Below are 24,081 nucleotides of genomic sequence, written 5' to 3' on the forward strand. Positions count from 1 at the left end.
TCAGATTTCAAAAAAGATGGTAATTGAAATTAAATAGATCCTATAAATTAATCTGTAGCGACTTCCTCATTCTCAGAATTTTGAGTCTTGCTATATAGAACATGCTATATGTTACATTTATTTAAATCCCCTTTATAATGTCTGCCGGTAAAATTTTTAATTTGACCCAAAAAAAAGTGTGATACCTTATATCTGTAACATCATAATGGTAACCCTTTCTGGTATATAAAAATAGATACAATTTTTTTTTATTTCCTTGCTTTTTTTTTATTTTTATTTCTTTGCTTTTTCTTTTTTTTTTTTTTTTTTTTTTTGTTTTGCTTTTTTTGTTGTGGCAGAGTCCCACCCTATGCCCTGAGCAGCAGAGTGCAATGGCATCATAGCTCACTGCAACCTGAGACTCTGGCTGTGGGCATCCCACTGTCTCAGCCTCTGGAAGCCACTGGGATTACAGGTGCTCGCTGTGGTTTCTGGCTGAGTTTTTCCATTTTTTTAGGAGTCAGGGTCTCACTCTCGCTCAGGCAAGTCTCAAACTCCTGAGCTCAAGCAAGTCACCCTCTTCAGCCTCCCATATCTGAGATTGCAGATGTGAGCCAACACGCTCACATTTTATATGAACTTATATCTGGTAAACTTGAGAATTATTATTAAAGAAATCTGAAGATAACATATTCTTTTTAAAACTTTATTTTTCCTCTTCTCTTACTGTGTGATCTGTATTGTATCTTTTTTCATTTCTGATATTGTTTTTTGCCTTCTTTTAAATTTAGTTTTGAATAATTATGTATCACTTTCATTAATGTAAGATGTATTAAAGACTTAAATGTAATACCCAAAACTATAAAACTACTAAGAGAAAACAGGAAAACACTTGGCATTGGTCTGTGCAAAAATCTTATGGTTAAGACCTCAAAGGCACAGGCAACAAAAACAAAAATAGACAAATGGGACTCTATTAAACTGAAAAACTTCTACCCAGCAAGGGAAACAGTCAAGAGATTGAGGAAACAACCTGTGGAATGGGAGAAAGTATTTGCTAGATACTCATCCAACAAGGGATTAATACCCAGAGTATACAAGGAACTCAAAGAGCTCAATAGTGAAAATAAACAAGTAATCCCATTAAAAAGTGGCCAGAGGACATGAATAGACATTTTACAAAAGAAGACATACAAATGACCAACAAGTATGTGAAAAATGCTCAAGATCTTAATCATCAGGGAACAGAAATCAGTATATCAAAGGGATACCTGCACTCCCATGTTAATTACAGCTCTATTCACAGTAACAAAGATATGGAATCAATGTGTCTATCATCAGATAAGTGTGTATAGAAAATGTGGTATATATGCAGGATAGAATACTATTCAGCCATCAAAAAAAATGAAATGTCATCTGCAGTAACATGGATGAAACTGGGGGTCATCACAGGCACGGAAATAAGCCAAGCACAGAAAGACAAATATTGCATGTCCTCACTCATATATGAGATTAACAAGTTGATCTCATGGAGTCAGATAGTAGAAGGATAATACCAGAGACTGAGAAGTGTGTGGTGGTTGAAGGGGATGAAGTGAAGTTGGTAATGGGTACAAACATACAGATAGAAGGACTAAGTCGTGATGATCAATAGCAGAGTAGGTGACTATAATTAGTAAGAATGTATGGTATATTTTAAAATAGCTAGACTTGCAATGTTCCCAACGTGTAGAAATGATAAATACCCAAATAACCTGACTATTCATTATACACATGGAATAAAATATTGCAAGTACCCCATAAATATTATGTATCAATAAAAGTAATTTCATCAGTCTTTTCAAATATTTAACTTTTGGCTGTATTGCTTTTCTCAGTAAAACAGAAAACAAGCAGTTTTCTGTTTTATTGATTACTGTTGTCATCTTTATTTTTATTTTTCTAACTTTCTGAAAAGGAAGCTTATTTTTTACTTTTCTAATTTATGAATTTAAGATTTTAAGTGCTGCTTTTAGCTACATCCTATACATTGCTACATTGTCAATAAATTCCAATTAAATTCTCCAATTATTTCTTTTTTTTTTTTCCAATTATTTCTTAATTGATCCATGAGGTTTATTTCATTTGGAGGCTGTTGAGAATTTTCTAGTGATATTTTTGTTAATGATTTCTAATTTAATTCTTCTACGGTCAAAGAACATAATTATTATTTCAATCCTTTGAAGTTTGTTAAAGTTATCTTACTAACCTAGCATCTGATCAATGTGGCATTTGAAAGCATATAAATTTTGTCTGTTAGTGTAGTGTCACTGTTGTAATTATCTGGTTCAGTTCTCCTGTTTTTATATCAACTTTTTATAATCTGTTCTACTATTAGAAGATGTGTTAAAGTTATGATTGAGGATTGTCTACTTCTCTTTTCTAAGATTTGCTTATGTATTTCATAAGATTTGCTTATGTATTTCATAGTTGCCCATTATCAGGTTGGAGGTCATCACATTAAGAGAAATAAGCCAAGCACAGAAAGATCTGTGGCATAGAGATATTCCCTATTATTCTTTGTTTGTTGTGGAATGTTTTATCATGAAGGAATGTTATTGTCAGATGTTTTTTCCACACCAGTTGAGGTGATCATAAAGTCATGAATTCATGAAGAAAATTAAGTTTTTTCTTCCATTGATACACTGTATTCCATTAATTTATTTTTGTGGTATTAAACCAACCTTGCATTCCTGAGAGAAATCCCACTTGATTATGGCATATATAATTCCTTTTATATGTAGCTGAACTTGCTTGCTAGTATTTTGTTGAGAATTTTTATATCCAAGATGAATGCTAAATCTTAAGTTTTCTACAAGAAGCAAGCCTGTTTACCACAGAGGCCCTAACTCCATCAGGGTAGGGTGGGACTAAAAAGAGGACAAATGATCTAAAAAACTTTGAAGGGATCAGACTCCCAGGTTAGATTCCCTTTGTAGCCTTAGTGAAAAGCCAGATTTTTATTTTCTAGACTTGGGATATCAGGAAGAGCTAAGAGCAAGAGTAACATGAAAAGAGGGAAATTAAGTGGAAGCATAGTTAATGATCAAAAACCTCCTTGCCTTTTGAATGCTGGCAGCCAGGATTATACCCATAGAGGGGAAAGATCAACAGAAAGGTTTGTGCCAGATTCATATTTAAGTGAAGTCTACTCATGCATGAAGAGATTCTAATCAGCATTTTTGGTGTTCCAATCTTTCATGGGTATCATAAGATCACCAGTCATTTGAGAAAACCTGCAAATACCGAAGACAGAGGTGAAAACATACAGTAAAAGAGAATACTAGAGGAAACAGATAATGCAGGAAACAGAAAAAAAAAGTATAAAACACTCTCCCCAAAAATAATAAAGCAGAAAAACAAATAAAATCTGTAACTTGTGAGATGAGAGATCAGGAAAACAGAAAACATTCAGAAAAGGATTAATCTGAGAGTTTCAATAAACATGGGATAAAAGTTCCATTATCACAGTGGTTCTTAACCTTCCTAATGCCATGACCCTTTAATACAGTTCCTCATGCAGTGGTGACCTCCAACCATAAAATTATTTTCATTGCTACTTCATAACTAATTTTGCTACTATTATGAAATCGTAATGGAAATATCTGATATGCAGGATATATTTAGGCAACCCCTGTGAAAGGGGCATTCAACCCCCAAAGGGGTCGCGACCCACAGGTTGAGAACTGCTTTATTATCAGAATAATGCCCAAAGGCCTTACCATTATCTACAAGGCACTGAAGCATCCAGCACCCTCCTTTCAGAGGTCTCAAACTTTATTTTTCACCTACTCTCCCTTGCTCACTCTATACCCACCATTGTGCCCTCTTGGCTTAAGACATGACAGACCTACTACCCCCACCTTAGATTCACTGTTCAGCCTCTTCCCAGTGCCTAAAACACTTCTTCAAGGGTAGGCACAGTGGCTCATACCTGTAATCCTAGCACTATGGGAGGCCAAGGCAGGTGGATCGCTTGAGCTCAGGAGTTGAAGACCAGCCTCAGCAAGAATGAGACCCTGTCTCCACTAAAAATAGAAAAACTAACCAGGTGCTGTGGTGGGCGCCTATAGCCCTAGCTACTCGGGAGGCTGAGGCAGGAGGATCACTTGAGCCCAAGAGTTTGAGGTTGCTGTGAGCTATGATGATGCCACACGCTCTACCCGGAGCAACAAAATAAGACTCAGTCCCAATTAAATAAATAAATACTTCTTCTCTTTAAAATGTTTGCTTAAACATCATCTCCAGGGCAACTACCTTCACTTAAATTGTAAAATACTGTGCCTTGGCCTTCAACGTGCCCCTTATCTTATTCAGTGTATTTCCCAAAGCCCTTATTACATTCTAATATACTATATATTGGTAATTTACCTATTTTTGTGTATTTATTGTTTTTCTCCCTTACTAGAATATAAGCTGCACAAAAAGGGAATTTAATTACTTGCTCTCTTCGCAGTATCTAAAAAAGTGCTTGGCATATAGTAAGTAAACAATTTGTTTACTGACCTTCATACCCAAGCATGGGCCAAGAATATTCTAGAGGGCCGTTCAGTTTCTGATGTGGCTGCAAGCAATCGGAGCAACAGCTTAGATCCCTCCACTCTTATTGTCACTCAGTCTTTCCTGCAAGAATGATGTTAACCCTCAGGCAACCTAATTATATTTTAGTAGCCACAGAGCTGTACCTAATTTTGGCTCCATAGATTAAAGTAAAGCATCTTGCTTTTTGCAACCTGGCAAAAGCAAGAGGACATAGAACACAACAGCTTTTACTAGGAAAGTATGGGTGTGACATAATTATGTATATATGTTAAATATATAGAGGTATATAAATTTTACTTTTAATGTTAGATGGCGGGGAAGCTAAAGGAATACAGAAAACAGATTTAGAAAAAAGTCTGGTGAAAACTAAAATAAATTATTAAGGTAAGTGATTGAGAATTTTTAAAACCTATTTCTGCAGTTGGTCTAGCAGTCTAATATGAATTCATTTAAGAAAGTAATTGCCTAAACTTTAAATTTTTAATTAACCTCTTAGCTTATGAGAATATGAAAAATAAAATAAATCTTTAGCTCCAACCATAGTATTTTACTGTGTAAAAGTGTAATTCACTACAGTAATTTTTTTATTCAGGTTATTTTAAGTTCCATGATAAAAGAATGTGAACAAAAAGTAGAAAATAAGACCGTCCAAGAGCCTCCAGGGTAAGACATTAATTCTTTTTTTAAGGTCATTTTAACCTTAATTTCTCCATCTAAATTTGCTACAGATAAGTTTATTGTTTCATTTTGTGTTATTTTATAGTCATTTATGTGGAAGTTCTTAAGGTGGTTCATGATCTCTTTTATCAAAATTCCTGGAGAATTTAAAATTCACATATCTACCCGGTGTTCTCAACATTCTGAGTCAGCCTAGGGATCTATTTAAAAGCTTCCTAGCCGGGCGTTGTGGTGGGCGCCTGTAGTCCCAGCTGCTCGGGAGGCTGAGGCAAGAGAATCGCGTAAGCCCAAGAGTTAGAGGTTGCTGTGAGCCGTGTGACGCCACGGCGCTCTACCCGAGGGCGGTACAGTGAGACTCTGTCTCTACAAAAAAAAAAAAAAAGCTTCCAAGAAGATGCTAAGATGTAGCCCTGTTGGGGACTCACTAATCCAAACAATATCTAGAAATTTGGACAGTTTGTTCCAAAAGGATTGTAAACTTGGGAATGCTCTAGTCACATGCTTCTCTAACCACACTAATTAGAATCCAAAGATTTGGTGAAATTAAAATTATGAATATAGACGTGAAAGAGTAAAATCGAGCATTCAGAAGGAAGGAGTATTTTACAAAGTACAAATTCTTACTGAGGTAACCTTGAGTGATTAATTTTTCTTTTTTTTTTTTTTGCAGTTTTTGGCCGGGGCCGGGTTTGAACCCGCCACCTCCGGTATATGGGGCCAGCACCCTACTCCTTTGAGCCACAGGCGCTGCCCGAGTGATTAATCTTAAATGGACTTGTTAGACATAAAAAGCTCAAAAGTATTTTCTTTAGGGCTCACTGCCAGGAATAATTGCTTCATCCTGTCAATCTGTACACACACACATTCTATCACCTCCCTGCTCTCAGGCCTCTTTGATGTGTAGGATCCTTTCTTTATCCTCCTCAGATGGAACGAACGCTTCTCCATGTGTACCAACCATGTTGTTAAAACAACAGAAGCATTCAAATTATCTATATCATTGCTGGAATTTTTATGGAGAATTTTAAATAAACAAAATATAATAAACAGAAAATTCCCATGTATCCATCATTTAGCTTCAAAAATGATCAACTCATAGTCAATTTTATGACATCCATCCCCCACCGACTTACTCCTTCCCTACTCAGATAACTACCTATGAGAGATAAATGTTACTTTTAGAATTACATTATCACACCAAAATAACAATTTCTTAGTATCATCAACTGTCTGCCTTTGTTCATATTTCTAATTGTTTGATAAATGTCATCAAGGATTTACTGTTTATTTTTTCCTTACAGTTTGTTTCTTTGAGTCAGGATCCAAATGAGTCACATGTATTGCAATTGGTTGATATGTTAAATTTCTTTCAATGAACAGATAAAAGGTTCTCCTCTTGTCACTTTTTTCTCCATACAATTTACTTATTGAAGAAACTAGATCACTTGTCCTGTAGAGTTTCCCACAGTCTGAATTTTGTTGAGTTCATTTCCCTTGTGTTACTCAACATGTTCTTCTGTATCTCTGTACATTTGGTATTTAGTTCTAGATCCTAGAGACTTTAATCAAATTGAAGGCATGTTTGTTTGTTTCAGCAAGATTGCTTCATAAAAGGAAATGTTTTTATTATAAGGCAGATAATGTCTATGTCTCCCCCTTTTGATAATATTAACAAGTCAGTGGTTAATTCCTAGCTCCACTAATTCATTAGATTACAAAATATACCTGTAATCTTCTGATTCCATCATTCCTATGCCATCTTCGGTAATACTTCAGAAAAGGAAAACTTAACCTATCAATATTGCTGTTACCCAGTGGTATAGTTTATATAGTAAAAGCAAGATAAATGTTCAAATCTTTTTCTTTATTTACCAGTTTTCAAAATAATGAAGTGTTTCCCCCTCTGGTGACCAATCAGGTGGTTTTTTTAAAGTATCATTATAAACTCATGTATGTAAACATTTTATGTAATTTGATGCTTTGAATTTATTACCCTGTTGATGTCCAAGTTATCCCATCTTTAGCTAATTTTAGCCTTTTCAAATTGACTTTAAATAGTATTTTTGACATGATGCTTCCTTGGAATCAGATATGACTGTATCATAGACTAACTTCTAAAATATTCCTTGTTTTGGAGAGTAAGGGTAAGAGAGGGAGGGAGTTAAGGGATGTGATTCAGTAAATATTTTGGAATCATCCCAATTGTCATCCAAGTAGGTGATATTTAAACTTTTAAGAGTTAAGTTTTGTACTTGAAGATGCAAGAGCCAAATACTGACTGATTCATTCTAGTCCCGAACTTGCTCCTAAGCACTACACATACTGTTTGTTTGTTTTTTTTAACATAAATGATGAACATGAAAGCTCCTAACCTACCCTCCACAGATAATTAGTTTTCCTTTTGTTATGCCAGTTCAGAGTGTATTTATTAATGATATGCTACTGAAGAAATGAAAAAAATTGATATTTTTCTTTTTTAATTGCTTTACATGAATTTTAAAATTTCTTTCCTAGCTCAATGTCAATTGCTGCAAGCTTAGTGAGCGAAGATACAAAGACCAAGTTTTTGAACAAAATGGGCCAGTTGACAACGTCAGGTGCCATGTTGGCCAATGTGTTTCAGAGAAAGAAGTAGAAGCAGGAAGGAAGCCCCATCAACACTAAGATGGACCTCAAGCAGACTGGTTCCTTGTACTTGAAGTACTTGCCTTTTTTATTTCCTCAGTTTTATGTTCTTGCATTATAATTTTATCCTAACCTCCAAAGATATTTGCACTGCTTTTGATTATTGCTGTATATCTGTTGATTTTGGAGTTACAACTGTGGCGATAGAAAATTGAGTTGATAGTCTGTACCAAATGCCCCGTCTATGTTCTTGTGTTTCAGAATAATTTTATATATATATATATATATACATATATATATAGTGAAGAGGTTTTTTTTTTGAATTTTTCGATGGGATATTAGCAAATATCTGTATTATACACTAAGCTATTACAATGGTACTTAAAATAATGTAAATTTGAAGTCATTGTTATAAAGTAATAAAAGTGGAGATTACTTAAGTATTTAAATTATGAAAGAATAATGCAGACTTTTTATTGTTTCTTAACTGACTAGAAAGAGCCACCAGCATTACTCTGTGCCTTTTGGACTTCAGTTTGTGTATTCTGTAGGAATTGTGTACATTCCATTCACACAGTATTTCACAGTATTCACAGAATGCTGTGATGAATTTGAATTACAAATCCTACAGTAAATAGTAAATGATGAAACTTTTAACATTTCAGAGCTCTCGTGAATATCCTTTAAGTGCTTTGTAAACCTCCCCAACACTTGCATGCGTATAATGGATATACCTAAAGAACGATAGCACATAAGCAGGGGGAGAGGTAACCAAGGTGAATTTTATGAACGGTTGTGTAGTAGATATAAACGCTCAAAAATAAATGTAACTCAGAAGAGCTAAAAATTGTGAAATTTTTCCCATGTTGAAATACAGAAGAAAATATAGTTTAAATCTGAAATTTAACACCTACTATGTAAAACATTTTATTTAAGATATTTTCTAATAATTTTAATTTTAGAGATTATCTTTTCATTCCGTCTGTCACAAAGAAGTACTGAAAAGTTAAGGATATTTGGGGGCTGCTTTTTTCCCTCTAAACTAAAAATGATGCTTGCTAAATTATTGGTTAATTACCACTTTGTCCCTTAAAGTTTGTGACTATTCTTGTGTTTGATATATATTACATGGAGTCTAAAGTCAGTGTACAGTTCCAATGGAATTTGACAGTTGTCTGCACAGTCATGCAACTTGAAGTAGAAAAGAGTGCTGAGCATAGAAAAGGGGTGATTGGTTTGAGGGGTTAATGTGAGGCCTTTTTGAAAAATGAATATTTTGATAAAGAGCATTCTCATTTGAGCACAGTTGGTGCACATAGGCAGTTCTCATATATGTTGTATAAACTGGTTTGATACACTTGGAACATAGTTGGATTACATTGCCTCCCTGAAAAAGCTATCTTACCACACATTAAAATTTATAAAATAATTTGCCATAGACCAAGGCATTTAAACATTTCATTCTGAAATTATTTCATTGATCTACAGTGAAATAATTGTTGACTGGTCTTTCTGAAAACTGGTGGATTCTAGGCATTCCTGAGAAATTGAAAGTGGCTGCCTTTCATGTCAAAAAATATTGATCTGTTATAAATAAAATGTTTTTGCATACTTGTTTTTGGTTTTCTTTTTTTGGCTGTGTTTAATTTTCTTTTTGAAACACCGTATTTTATATCTAAGAATGAAAATTAGAGCACATATACTGTGTATCCATGAAGGCATACTAATATTTTAGGAATGTAATCTATATAAATTACCTGTTTTTTCTAAAAAGAGATTGTTGATATAAAACTAATACATTTCAGAGATGATTCAAAGAAAAACGTTTATGCTCTGATTTGCTTTGACAACTGTGTATGTTATGAGGTGAACAGATGTAATGTATTTTTATTGTGAACATTTTTATTAATTGGTAAATATATGTATTTAAATGCTAATGGTTTGTTAAAAGATAACAGCAACCAAAATTCGCAATATGTGAGTCTCGCTTATTGTCCTCTTAAGTATCTTAGTATTATAAAGAGTTTTGCCTTTTTTTTTTTTTTTTTTGCAGTTTTTTGGCTGGGGCTGGGTTTGAACCCACCACCTCTGGTATATGGGGCCAGTGCCCTACTCCTTTGAGCCACAGGCTCTGACCCCCTTTTTTTTTTTTTTTTTTTGCAGCAGAAAAAGAGGAATTTTAATGTGAAATTTGTGACTTTCATTTTGACATCTACTAATTTATAAAACCTATCCGCACAATTCCCAGGCTGTTCCTAAAATACCTAAGTTATGGTGATTAAAGATGAAAATTTAAAACAGAGAATTATTTTAGAAATTTAGAAAACAAGGTTAGAAACATCTTTTCAAACAGTTTAGTGAAAAATAATTACATCTCAATTTACTCTGTCAGAAAGTTCAATGTCTACTTTCAAAAGCAAACATGTTTATAGAAAATTATAACCCTACGTTACTTCTAGAGGTGTACAGCCTCTCGTTTTATCGACTGCTTTTTGGCCAAATGTCGTATCTTTTTTTTTTTTTTTTTATTGTTGGGGATTCATTGAGGGTACAATAAGCCAGGTTACACTGATTGCATTTGTTAGGTAAAGTCCTTCTTGCAATCATGTTTTGCCCCCAGAAGCCTTTTTTTTTTTATTTAAGTAAAATATGGACTCCTTACAGACAAGACAGACACTAATAATTGAGACTGAAGGTTATGCCAAAATTGGCTGAAAACTCTCATTCTCATTCTTTTTAAACAGAACCAAACCTACAGTATAGGTTTAAGTATTCAACTTAATGAAAACCCAAATGTACAAAGTAACAAAAGCTAATTTGAATTTATGCCTGTGTTTCAATGGCAATCCAGAGAATATAATTTTCAGAAATCCAAAAGTGCCATAGTTACCAATATTCTTCCAAAAATAATGCTTAGAAATAATCTATCTCTGTATATAGATGCCTTTAACTTTCATGTGTTTACATGAGTCATCCCTTTTGAAAGATTATTTTGCTACACATCAAATTGACTTTCAGCCTAAATGAAATTGTAATATAAGTCAAGCCATTACTAGTATAGATTACTTTTAATGTCAGCTATTCTGCTCAATACTGTAATTTTAATGGAAGTCTCAAGTGCTATCAAATTTATTTTTCTTACAAAAAAAAAAGAATCAGCTGGGCGCCCGATGCTCAGTGGTTAGGGCACTGGCCACATGCTCCGGAGCTAGTGGGTTCGAACCTGGCCCAGGCCTGCTAAACAACAAAAACAAAAAAAATAGCTGGGTGTTGTGCTGGGCACCTGTAGTCCCAGCTACTAGGGAGGCTGAGGCAAGAGAATCGCTTGAGCCCCAGAGTTGGAGGTTGCTATGAGTTATGATGCCACACACTCTACCAAGAGTGATAAGGTGAGACTCTTGTCTCAATTAAAAAAAAAAAAATGAATCAAATAGTCTCCAATAAAGTTTGGGGAGATTAAATTAGTATGTTTTGAATTCTTTTCATGATTCCATTTTTCAACACAATCTATTTTGGACCATTATCCAAACTTCAAGGACATAATTTTCTGTAGATAATACCTTGTTGATCTTTGAACTGCAGTAGCTAATTACAGCTAACATTTTGTGCTGGTTACATTTTCTTAAGAGTTCTTTGCATAGGGCAGCACCTGTGGCTCAAAGAGTAGGGCGCTGGCCCCCTATGCCAGTGGTGGCGGGTTCAAACCCAGCCAAAAAAAAAAAAAGTTCTTTGCATAAAGAATGTATACTTAAAGAGCTTTGTAGTTAGCAATTCTAATTAGTAAAATTTCCACATCAGCCAATGAACAAAATTCCAACTTTAATGTTGGATGTTAATTCTCTTATAAACAAACTGTGAAATAAATTTAGCCTTTCAGATCAATAGACATGCATTTGAAAGTTCTAATTTAACTTTACAGTGCTTTTGATACTATTTTATTTTTGTACATTTAAAAAATAATAGATAAAATATAAACTCTACTAATCAAAAATAATGTATCTGACAAACTTCTACATAGTGGCAAAATAATTGGATTTTAGACTATGTTCATACTACATAAAGATGTTCTGCAGTATTTCATCTGTTCAGTCAGCTCTCTAATCACAATATCAGAGTGGGACATCTCATCTTCCCCTCCGAGGCCAACTCCAGGATGCCATTTTGGTTGCCTGCTTTATGGTTTACTTTGCATATTTAAGAAAAATCTTAAAATGAAATCTATTCTTTATTAGAACACACCAGTCATAAAGTATGTAACAGTGTATGTAAACTTAATATAGCATAAAAAAATTATATTTTTGATAGCATATAAATAATACCTTCAGTTCAGTATTGTAAGGATGTAAACTGCTTACTTTTCTCCAAAGAGGCTCCAATAAATCTGGAAAAGTCTGTCCAAAGTGTATTTACACAAAAGATTTTATTACTATTTTAATTTATTCCATTAAAGACTATCCATTATATTTACTTCAGTTAGTTTATTGTGTCAGTGGGTTTCTTGAGGGACTTCAGTGTAGTAAAATTTGTGTAGTTTATAAACTGGCATTTTGTGTTGAATATATGGGTATTATCAGTGATATTTTTTAAGACATTTGTTGATAGCAATCTGCTTTTTATAATTTTAACAAACTGCTTTTATACTAGAAAAATAACCTGTCCTTGAGCTATTGCCATGTTCAACCTTAGATATTTTCAGTATATTCATTTTCTGTGAAGCCGAAAATGTTACAAATAATCTCTATAGAAAATGTATATTGCTGAGTAATACAATCTAATAATTCGTCATTGACTATGACTTCATAGATGCTTCATCTTCATTTCTAATCATTACTTGAAGGTTCTTTAAATTCTTAGCTTTCTCCATTCATAAGCCTTACTGTTATATATTAAATAATGAATCTTATAAGTGAATAATTTCATAATGTAAATCATTTTCAAATTTATTTTTATATTGATTTTATATATATGGTCACCTTTCTAACAAATTCTTTTCTTACCCCTAAAACAGAATAATAATATGTTCTCTATTCCTCATAAGACATTATGAAAATTACCTTAATACTAAACCTGAAAATACTTTTGTGCTTATGAAGTATTATGAAAAGTTGAAGATGGGATTAAAATTTTTAAATCACTTAATAAGAGTAACTGAATAATCCCCTCCCATATTTTTGTTACATCTAGTTTCCCAGTAAGCCAATAGGTTACCATGCCAGGTATGATTCACATAAAATTGCAGTTGAAGGTAGAAACCCACTGTTGATTGTTACCTTAACCTTTTCCAGAGTCCAATCTAATCAACAGACTTACAAGGTGATTTTATTTTTTATTTACCAAAATTTCTGATAAAGCAACTAGTCAACCTAAGATTTTTCATTATATAATTTTTTTAGGTTTCTGAAAAAGATTTTACCATTTGTAACTTCACTTGTGTCTGTTAGTGTATATTTGATTCTTACAGTAACCAACTTCTTTTGACATTTAGTGTGAACATGTAGGCTTTCTTTAATCTCCTAGTAACTAAACTATTCATACTAATGGTAGGAACGGATATTCTTGAAAAGAATTGACTCCTAATATTTTCTAAAAGAAAGATAGTGACCAATAATGAAAAAACTTAGAATCCAGGTTTCAAAAGTTATCCATATAATAAAAAATAGTTGTATCCCCTTAATATCTTGGGTAAAAAAGAATCCAGGTTTCTTGCTAAAGCTGTAAAATCTTTAAATCTTAGAAGACAAATACTACATATCAAATTTCGAGACCATTTTGTTTTCTTTGCCATACCACCAAAACCCTTACAGCATTGTAATTTAATTATTATCCAAAAAAAATCTTGGAGAGGTGACAGAGGGCTAAAAATGAGCAGATATCCTGATTTTCAAAAATGAGAAGCCAGTAGATTTTATGAAGTGTGGATTACCATTTTCGATCTAAATAATGGCTCTTTAGGTTGGCCTTTTCTTACTATCCAATCTTAAGTAACCCCTGTAATTCCCTAATATCAGCCTGGTTTTTCTTTTTTATGATTACCCACTATTTTCTTGTTTTTTATTGTCAGTTTTTCTCCCTGGACTCAATACCATTGTTGAGGACCAGTCTTAAACTATGTTGTGAATTCCCTCCCAGTGGCTGGTGGAGAGGAGAGGATGGGGGAAAAATGAATAGTCAAGACACAAAGACAAAGTTTGAAGAGCAGTTGAGCTGGGGGACTGATCACTTGGGCGTGTGTGAGGACTGGTAGCAGCCCCTCGTTCTGGGCTAGTTCTGTTTGTTTTATACATATTAAATGGGGGTAGGTTACACCCTTATGTCATGGTTTTTGTTGGGCTTGTATTTTTTAACCGAACTTTTTTTGACTATTTTGATGATCATATTGATTTATTTTTTATTATTTTGTGTTACTTCTGATTTAATAAATAAAATTTGGGACAGGAATACAGTCTAGGTGTAGGACGTCAAGGCCAACCTTAATTGTGCACACAAATTTTAAGATGAGTAATTAAGTCTCTGGGAAATCTTGTGGGCAGTTGGGTGTCATGTCATATTGAGAAATGGGACAGGCGGAGCACTTTTTCCTCACCTCCCTGAGAGACTTTTTTTTAAATGAGATCAAAGTGTTTATGTTATATTCAGTGTGTTTCACCTTCTCTCCTAAATCTTTTTAAAATTTCTGTATTTATTCCTTCGGACAGAGTAGTCTCACTTGTGCGAGTCTAGCTTCTTAGTACCCAAAGACCTTGGGACAGAGTCACCCTAGGAGAGGGGTGAAGTTTTAGCAAGACAGTCTGTTTTAATGGGTCAGACTTTAAGTTGTTGCTCTTGTAATTTTTCAGCATAGGTCCTGTAGTCTGAATGTGTATTTGTTGGGGGTTTTTTATTTATTTCTCTCTTGTCTCTGTTCTCTTTGCCTATCATCTGTAATTATTTTCTTAATTTCTAACCTACTTATAATAAACAATTGAATATTAGTTTTAGCTTATTAAATCATTTTTTTTTTTTTGGTTTTTGGCCAGGGCTGGGTTTGAACTCACCACCTCTGGCATGTGGGACCGGCACCCTACTCCTTGAGCCACAGGTGCCGCCCTTAAATCATTATTTTTAGCAATGTTAAGTACATCAAGATATGACACTTCCCTTAAGTACTCATATTTCCACCCACATACCATGATAGGGAACTGTCTCTCCAACCAGTCACTCTCCAATACTTGAGTAGATGTATTGCCTGGTAGATGATAGGTATTCAGCAGACATTGATTGAATGAATTAATGAATTGTTGAGTTTAAAACCAGTTCCATTCAATCAATATTGTCATTTAGAGTAAAAGGATGGCTTATGGGCCATAATTAGATGTTCCCAAAGCAGTATGAGTTTGCTAAAACTACATGCCAAACTAACCTAATGTTCTTTTGATAAAGCTTATATATTGATCAGGAAAATGGTATAGTATTGTGCATCCTAACCTCAGCAAAGTATTTCACTGTTTTTTATAGTGTCATTTATATCCAAGATAGAAAATGTGGGCTGAATAATAAGAGTGTAAATAAAGAGCTGCGCCATGTATATATGGCCTAAAAATTAGCTACACTGAACTTCTACATTCACATCTGGCTCTCTCAGCAGCACTTCTGATCAACAAAACTCACCAAGTTTACCTAGCAATTTGTAAATGTGGAGAATAAAGACTATGGAGATATTGATCATTCAACATATATTTACAGAGTACCTATTTTGTGCTAGGCATAGGGATACAGTGAGTAAGACCAACACAGAACCAAGCCTCACAGAGCCGCAGCCAGGCCAGCGGACAGACAGGTTGAGAGAGAAGCGATAAGGGAGATATACTTTAATTGGGGTTATATTTGTGGTTTACTTTGAAAGGCTTCTCTGAGATGACATTTTACCTGAGAACTAGGAAAAACAAACTTTAACCATGTGAAACCAGAAGAGAAAAAAATGATTATGTGCAAGGCTGTAAGGTACAAAACAGTGCTGTGTTTAAGGAACAGAAAGAAAAGATCAGTACGGCTGGAGTGAATATCAGAAGATGAGATTGGAGGGAAGAGTATATCCAGATCATTTAGGGCAGTGGTTCTCAACCTTCCTGATGCCGCGACCCTTTAATACAGTTCCTGTGGGTCACCATAGGACACCATAGCTAGAAGTTAAAAACGGAAGCCACTGAGTAGTTGAAGTAGTAGTATTACTTGATCCAATTGTTGTGGCTAGATATAATTGTACTATGTAAGAATACTCTCCAGGAGGGCAAGGGTAGAAAGTGAAGGCAGAAGCTAATGATGTAGTCCAGACAAAAGATGGTGCACAAAAAATGGAGGGAATAGGGCAGATCTTAGATACATTGTCAAAGTGAAACCAGCGTAACAAATTGGATATGAAGAGTGAAGGAAAGAGAAAAAAACCAAGGATTTATCAACTAGGTTTTTGGAAGGCATAACTAAATGAATAACGTAGTGATGACAATAGTAAGGAAATGAACAAGTTTGGGGAGTTCTATGGTTTCGTTTTAGATGCGTTGAATTCAAGATGTCTGAGAGGTACCTTTGAAGACATCAAATAAGAAGTTAACCTAAACCAGATCTCAGGAGATGTCAGGACTGATGGGACTTGGATGAAAGAGCTTGGCAAGGGGGAAGAAACTGAAGAAGAAAATCCAAATCAACTCTGGAACACTCTCACATTTGGAAATTCAACAGAGAAATACATACCAAAAGGGTCAGGAGTGGACAGTGACATAGGAGGGAAACCAGGATAGAGTAGCTTTACGTAAACAAAGATAAGGCATTCCAAGGAAGGGCTGACCAGCTATGTCCATTGCTGGTATCAGTGAAGATGAGGATAGACCTGAAACCCAACGGAAGATGAAAAAGCCATTGATGACTTCAATATTAGTTTCAGTGGATTGGTGGGAATAGAAGCCTGACTGGAGTGAGTTAAGGAAACAGTAACTAGAGATTATAGCTCCCTCAAGAAATGTTGCCATGAAGGGAGAAGTACTGATAACCAGAAGGAAACATGGGGTTGTGCGAGTTTTACTTAATTTTGTTTTATAATGTGAAAAATTAGACCATTTTCATATGCTAATGAGAATAAGCTAGTAAAGCAAGAGAGGGTGATGATGCAGTGTGTGAGAATGAGATCGTTGACAAGGCAGGAGGGGGTGACGTTCAGAGCACAGAGGACAGGGCCCACTGCAATGAGAGGAAGCTGAGAATAGATACACTTGCAGGTAAGGGGTAGCTTTAGGGGTGGGAAGATTAGGGGGTTTCCACTTAATTCCTTCTATTTTCTCAGTGAAGTATGAAGCAAAGACATTAGCTGGGCTGGCACATGGGAAGTACTGGAGGTTTGAAGAGAAGGAAGAAATAAATGGCTGTCCTCAAGAATGGCAGAGTGAACTATGGAGGGAACTGTGGGATTGCCAAGCAATTTTGAGAGCCCATTTGAAAATAGTAATTATGAATTTAAAGAAAGGCCAATTAACAATCGTTTTTCATTCTTCTTTTCTCCAGCCAGGATCAGCTATTCCAGAGCAGAAACAGAGTGAAGAACAATCAGGGCTAGGTTTTTCCAAGTATGTAATGAGGATGGAAGGGAGTTGAAGGTGTTCACCAAGAAATGATTATAGTGGTGATCCATAAAATATAAACTGGAGAAGGGAAAAATTGAAATATTGGGGTGAATGTTGGACGAAAAAAATAACCTGAGGAATAGCTGTCAATGAAGTAAAAGATGTGTTATTGTGAGAATATCCTGTGAACTTAGAAGGATACTTCCTTTGGAAATAGAAATAAGAAGCGACTAATGTACTTGTTTTTCCTGCAGGCTGTAAGGTACAGAGTTTCGTGAGAACAAAAATAAAAAGCCTTCTGTCGGTGTCGCAGGGCCGCTGACCAGCAGGGACGAGGACACCAACGGAAGGATCAAGGGCACTTTATTGTAGAAATGATACAGCTCGGAAAAAAGCAAGCTCTCCTCTTCCTTCCTCTTCTTTCTCCTGAAATGGAATCTGTACTGCCAGGGTTTGAGGCAGGAAGGTTCACACGGGATTCGGACAGACCCGTGGGGCGCCCTGCAGGCAGCTTGCGGAGGACAGGTGAGCAAGCCCCGAAGCGTCCCCCTGGGTGGGAAGCCTTAAGTAGTGGCCAGAACAACAGTGGCTCTGAATCACGCCTAATGACCATTACTTAAGAAAGCACGGACACCTGCCTGACTAATCATCCTTACTCAAAACAATCTGGCTCCTCGTGGCCCTCAGGCGAGAAAGCCTAATTGTCTCATCTTCCCTACAGAGTCTAAAGCCCTCCTGGAGGGACGCCTCTGCACTGAGTCTCACAGCTGAGGAGGGGGCCCCCGGGCTTAGGGAAGGGGCTCCGTTATAGGTTGCCTAATGTAGTACAAGCAGTTAGCGCGTCATCTGTTTCTGGGGAGCAGCTATCTCTACAGGTTAGGTTTTTCCCTGTTTCTGGGGAGCAGCTATCTCTACAGGTTAGGTTTTTCCCATCCCTCCGCCATTTTAGGCCAGCGGCCGTCGTCGTCTTACAGGTCTCTCCACAATAGATGCTTGTGAAGTTAAGCTCTATACTATAAACAATGTGGAGTCATTTAAAGAGCAGAGAAACATGAACAGAATATGATTTAGGAGGATGCTGGGATTATACTTAATTAGGATACGTTAATAGACAAAGTACCAGTGTTCAGACAAGCAGTCACAGGCTAACTTAAAACACTGGCAGTGCACTGGAACGAATGGACTGCATTAATGAAAATACTAGTTAGAATTGGTAGATGTTAGTGAGGATGTAAGAGAAAAGTGAAGAATTTCTCCTGGGATTCTGCATTGTGACTATTCATACAATTACATGATCTTTAGCATGAAAATACCATTTTTACTGAGATAGGATCATGCAAGCCCAGGAGTATATTTTGAGGGAAAGGCAATGAGCCTTTTTTTTTTTAAAACATTAACTTTTGCCTTTTTATTTATTTATTTATTTTTGGCCGGGGCTAGGTTTGAACCTGCCGCCTCCGGCATATGGAACCGGGGCGCCCTACTCCTTGAGCCACAGGCGCCCCCCAATGAGCTCACTTTTAAACATACAGATCTTGAAACGTGAAGACTGTTCAGGTGGAACTATCCAGGAAGATATTTGAATGTGTGGCAAGAACTCTAGATCAGAGTGTAGACTTGGGAGTCAAAAGCACAAAGATGGCAGTTAAAACTTGTAGATGTGATTATCTAAGACTCGAAGAGAGTGTTTGAGGCCAATAAGAAAAACTCTTGAGGAGCTCAAAGAAGAAAAGTGGTCCATTATGGCTTCCATGCTAACAAGTTATCTTCCCACTATGCCGTCAGTGTCTGAAATTGCCATTGTTTTGATTTAGTCTTTCAGGTTACGGTTGTATTTCTAAATAATTGCCTCTTAAAAATACCTTTGGGAGAAATTAAGCAGAGTAGCTTAATGAAGAGAACAACTGAACGAGGCATCTAGAGACCAGTTTCTAATGCTGGCTTGGCCAGACTACTGGGTGATACTCATTCAGCAAGTCACTTTGCCTCAGCCTCCTCAGTTGAAAAACGGAGAAAGAGGACCAAGTAATGCTTGGTAGACTACAATTCAACCAATAATAATGGATTACGTAAGTCTACTTCAGTGATTTTCAGGCTTATTGAGCAGCAGTTTGCCTTTTTTTTTAAAGAATTCTTGTACAGAAACAAACATAATAGGCTGTTTTGGTTGCAGAGGGAACTCAAGTTAGTTTGGATATAGAAAAGACTTTGCTTGTTAATTTAGCTACACTATGTGAAAAGGTACAGCTGGGCCTTTGGGATGACTGAAACCTAAGACTGGCGTAAAGCCAAGAAGTGTTCGCCACACTTCTCATCCATGCTGTGGTTTCATCTACACAAAGCCTGGGCCATTCTCAGACTTCCTTCTTGGCTCTTCCTCAACAGTAGAATAGCCTCTCTTCCCTAGTTCCACCTGAAAACATCTTGGAGAAGAACTGTGGTTATTTTGACTTGAGTCATATGCTCACCCTGTAGCCAAGAAATAGGGGGATTCTCTTGAGCTGTGGCTGCCACTGCCTTCACTTAAAACATAGCAGGGAAGGTGGTGCCAGGATTCAATTAGTATGAGAGGGAAGAGGATGATATGGGTGGGATATCTGAAGACAGACCATGGATTTCCATGTAAAACAGAGGTTAAAGACCAGATGAAAAAAGAGAAACTTCCATGTCTTCTACTGAGTAAGGTAAACAGTTGTATGATGATGGTATTAGGTGTAATAGTGTGAGAAACCAGCTTGTTCCTTTAAACTAGAAGGGTGGCCTCTTTGGGGTCCCAGGGAAGCAAGTGAAGTCTTTCTAAGATGACAGTTTTATTTCTATTTTTGTTTTTCCTTTATAAATATCGCAGTTGTTTCTCCCTGGAAATGTTAAGATCTTCTCTTTAATCTTTATGTTCTGAAATGTCAAAGTAATGCTATAGTAGTAACAGGGTCTGTTTCATTCTATCTGAAAGTCATTTATATTCCTAGAAGCTATGTGCCCAGTTAAAAATTCTTTGAGAAGAAAGTGAGTGCCAATACTGGGAGAAAAACTAGCAGTCTTTCACAATGTGTCTTTTCTCTTTCATATTTCCTATTTACCTCATTTGCTATATTTTCTATAAGAGTTCCTGGACTTTATCTTCCAACTCTTGTATTGTGGGGTTAATTATTATTGTTCCTTTTAGCATTCGTGCTTGTTCAGAGACATACTTTTCAGCATTATATTCTTGTTTCAGGGATACAAAAACATCTTTAATCTCTTGAAGAGTACTAATTATGATTATTGTTTATTTTCTGGTTTATTGCTTATCTCTGTTTCTGTCCTCTGTTCATCATTTTCTCTTTTATTTTAGGTATTTCTCCACACATGTGGCACCTTTGATTATTCCTTCATATTTAAGAGTGAAATAAGAAGCAAAATGGGATCTTTGTACATGAGATGTTGGGAGAAGATTCTCCATAGGTCTCTATTTTGCAGATGTTACAAGCAGAGGCACTGACTACCTGTTTTCCAAAATATCTCTTTAGAAATGCTTATAGAGTGATCACCCCTAGGAAAATACAGTATTATACTCAAGAGCAAAGAAAAAAATTGTTTTCTGTCCAGTATAATAATGCCTCCCTTTAGGGCAAAGGTCAAGCTGGCTTAATGCCTAAACATTCAGGTTCCCTAAGCTCATTCCGTGCTCTGTAATGCAAGTTCAGGCATCATATCCCTTTGCATTGCCCTATGGAAACTGGAATTCTGGAATATAGTAAATGTCTTTTGCCTCTGACCTAGAAACCTTGTGTTTTCTGCCAACATCCATGAAATAGGCCAGCTTGTTGGAGTGCAAGTAGGGTAAAATCTCAGTCCCTTCACAGTTCTTGTCAGTTAGTAGGGCTTGCCTGACAAGCTTCCTTCATGCTGACACCCAAGAGAAATCTCTGCCATGAGTCCTCACAAAGCATATGGGCTACTTCCTCAACAGTACCCCTGTAATTACCACAGTGGGGTTTAAGTAATCATTTCTTACAGTGTCCCTCATTATAAATCAAGAATACCAAGGTTGAATTCAGGTAAGGAAATCCACAAGGAACTAAGAAGATGCAGTCCAAGTACACTGCTCTCTGATAATTTGATTCAAGGCCAAAATTCAGATGTATACCTCAAGGGATTCATAGTCAAATAAGCTTGGAAAATGCTGCACACTGTATCCCTTTCTTTTCTAAGATGCACATCAGCATATTAAAGAATTTCTTCTTAGTAAAAAGATAGATTTAATTTTGTTTAATATAGCCTTTCTCAAACTGATCTCACCAAAGAGACTCTTTGCAAAAAATGTTTCTTTTATTAATATCCCAACAAAGAAGTTTCCTACGAGACACTGATCAGATGGACTTCAAGATCTTTAAACAAGGCTGGCCACCCATAGCTCAGTGGTTAGGGCACTGGCTACATGCTCCGGGGCTGGGGGGTTTGAAACCACCCGGGCCTGCTAAACAAAAAAAGAATATATAGCCTGTCACATTGTGACCGGCACCTGCAGTCTCAGCCTACTAGGGAGGCTAAGGCAAGAGAATCGCTTAAACCCAAGAGTTGGAGGTTGCTGTAAGCTATGACACCACAGCATACCTACCGAGGGTGACAAAGTGAGACTCTGTCTCAATAAAAAAAAAATCTTTAAACAATTTTTAATAATTATTTCCTACAATCAAATTCTTAAAAGGAGTTGAATGATAGAGTTCAAGAAGAATATATTCTTTGTCATGAAATTGGGCAGTGCCCATAGATCAGTGGGTAGGGCCCTGGCCCCCTACACCAAGGCTGGCAGGTTCTAACCTGGCCCCGGGCCACCTAAAACAATTACAACTGCAAAAATAACAACAACAAAAAAATAGCCTGACAGGTGCCTGTAGTCCCAGCTACTTAGGAGGCTGACGCAAGAGAACTGTTTAAGCTCAGGAGTTTGAGGTTGCTGTGAGCTGTGACGCCATGGCACTCTACCCAGGGCGAAAGCTTGAGGCTCTGTCTCAAAAAAAAAAAAAAAAGAATGAAAAGAAAAGAAATGAAGAATATAAACCTGTGTTTTAAAATTTAAAGGCATTTCTCTATTTTTTGATAAAGTTGACTCTTACGAACCTTCAACGAACCTAGTAATAATCCTCAGCCTAACCGGAAAGGAATGCAGCCATGCTTTCTATAAAGGTGTGCTGGAAGAGAAATTAAGGTAGCAATATCTACTATTCATTGAGTGTATTTTTGTTGGGCACTTAAGTTGATTTAACTTGAAAAGTTTATACATTACAACTCTACTAGGTAGATGTTATTTTTTTCCCCATTTTACAATGAGGAAACTAATCTTAAATAATGTGCCTTAGGACATAAGTGGAGCTGAGATTCCTTCCCCAAAACAAATAAGATACAATGTTAATCCCAAATCAATACTTTAACTTGCACCTCCAACCACTGCATAAAGAACAAGGCCAAAACAATTACCTAGGCCAGTTTTTCCAATAGAAACAACTATGCTGGGAGGCGCCTGTGGCTCAGTGAGTAGGGTGCCGGCCCCATATACCGAGGGTGGCGGGTTCAAACCCAGCCCCGGCCAAACTGCAACAAAAAAATAGCCGGGCGTTGTGGCGGGCGCCTGTAGTCCCAGCTGCTCAGGAGGCTGAGGCAAGAGAATCACGTAAGCCCAAGAGCTGGAGGTTGCTGTGAGCCGTGTGACGCCACGGCACTCTACCGAGGGCAGTAAAGTGAGACTCTGTCTCTACAAAAAAAGAGAAACAACTATGCTTCTGTACCAGACAATGAGCATTTCAGCATCAAAATTCTATGGTTGAATAAAAAAAAATTGTTTCTGTAAAGGGCCAGATAGTAAATATGTTGAGCTTTTTTGTCCATGCAATTACTCTGTCACTGTAATGCAAAAGCAACCAGATCTACAATAACATATAGTAATATATGTAATAAGAATAGTATATAGTAAGTAAGCAACTAGGCAAGGATGTATTCCAATAAAACTTAATTTACAAAAGCAGGTAATAGGCCAGGTTTTACCCTTGGGCTATAGTTTGCTAACCCTGGTACAGTACATGAAGGCACTGTTTTTAGCCTGAAAATTTCAGAGTAGGTGTTATTTGTTATCTATCATAATCATTAAAAAGAAATGAAAACTCAACAGGAGGCCCTGTGGCCCAAAAGGATAACTTTCTTTTATAGATTATTTGATACCATTCTCTCTAACAGAATTCTCCTTCTAGGTATGGCAGTTCTGTTTGTTTCAATTTAACCCTCCTAATCAGAACAACTAGAAAATTGAGACAAATTATGAAAAATAGGTTAAAAGGTATCAAAGAGGATGAAAATTAGTGCAGAGCTTCCAGTCAGCTCACACGCCTGGGGGAAACAAAGGAGAGAAGAGGTAAACAAACACCCCAAAGTGGTATGCCCTAAAAATTAGGTTGAAGTGAAAATAGACCACTGCTGAGTCATCTTGTGAAGCACCTCAATCCTGAGTGTATTAATGTGATCTGCTCCTGGTCCTACTTATTGGTTGCCAGAAACAAAAGCTTATCTTCCGTAAAGACAGAAAACACCATCCCAAGCCACAATTTAAGTTTCATACACAATGTCTTCAGTCAATGAAGAATTATCACCTATT

At 36.3% G+C, this 24,081-nt stretch overlaps 1 protein-coding gene across 6 annotated transcripts in view; it reads left to right on the top strand.

Moving 5' to 3' along the window:
* Positions 1–9,474, top strand: part of RELCH (RAB11 binding and LisH domain, coiled-coil and HEAT repeat containing) — a 117,013-nt gene extending 107,539 nt beyond the window's left edge. For all 6 annotated transcript variants that reach the window (XM_053571455.1, XM_053571456.1, XM_053571457.1 and 3 more), the window contains 2 exons: positions 5,153–5,223; positions 7,753–9,474. In XM_053571455.1, coding sequence (XP_053427430.1) covers positions 5,153–5,223; positions 7,753–7,873 — 192 coding nt within the window. In that variant the 3' untranslated portion in view covers positions 7,874–9,474. The remainder of the gene's footprint in view (positions 1–5,152; positions 5,224–7,752) is intronic.
* Positions 9,475–24,081: the final 14,607 nt, after the last annotated feature.

This window comes from Nycticebus coucang, chromosome 19 (genome assembly GCF_027406575.1).
Source record: "Nycticebus coucang isolate mNycCou1 chromosome 19, mNycCou1.pri, whole genome shotgun sequence".
In the NCBI taxonomy this organism is placed as follows: domain Eukaryota; kingdom Metazoa; phylum Chordata; class Mammalia; order Primates; family Lorisidae; genus Nycticebus; species Nycticebus coucang.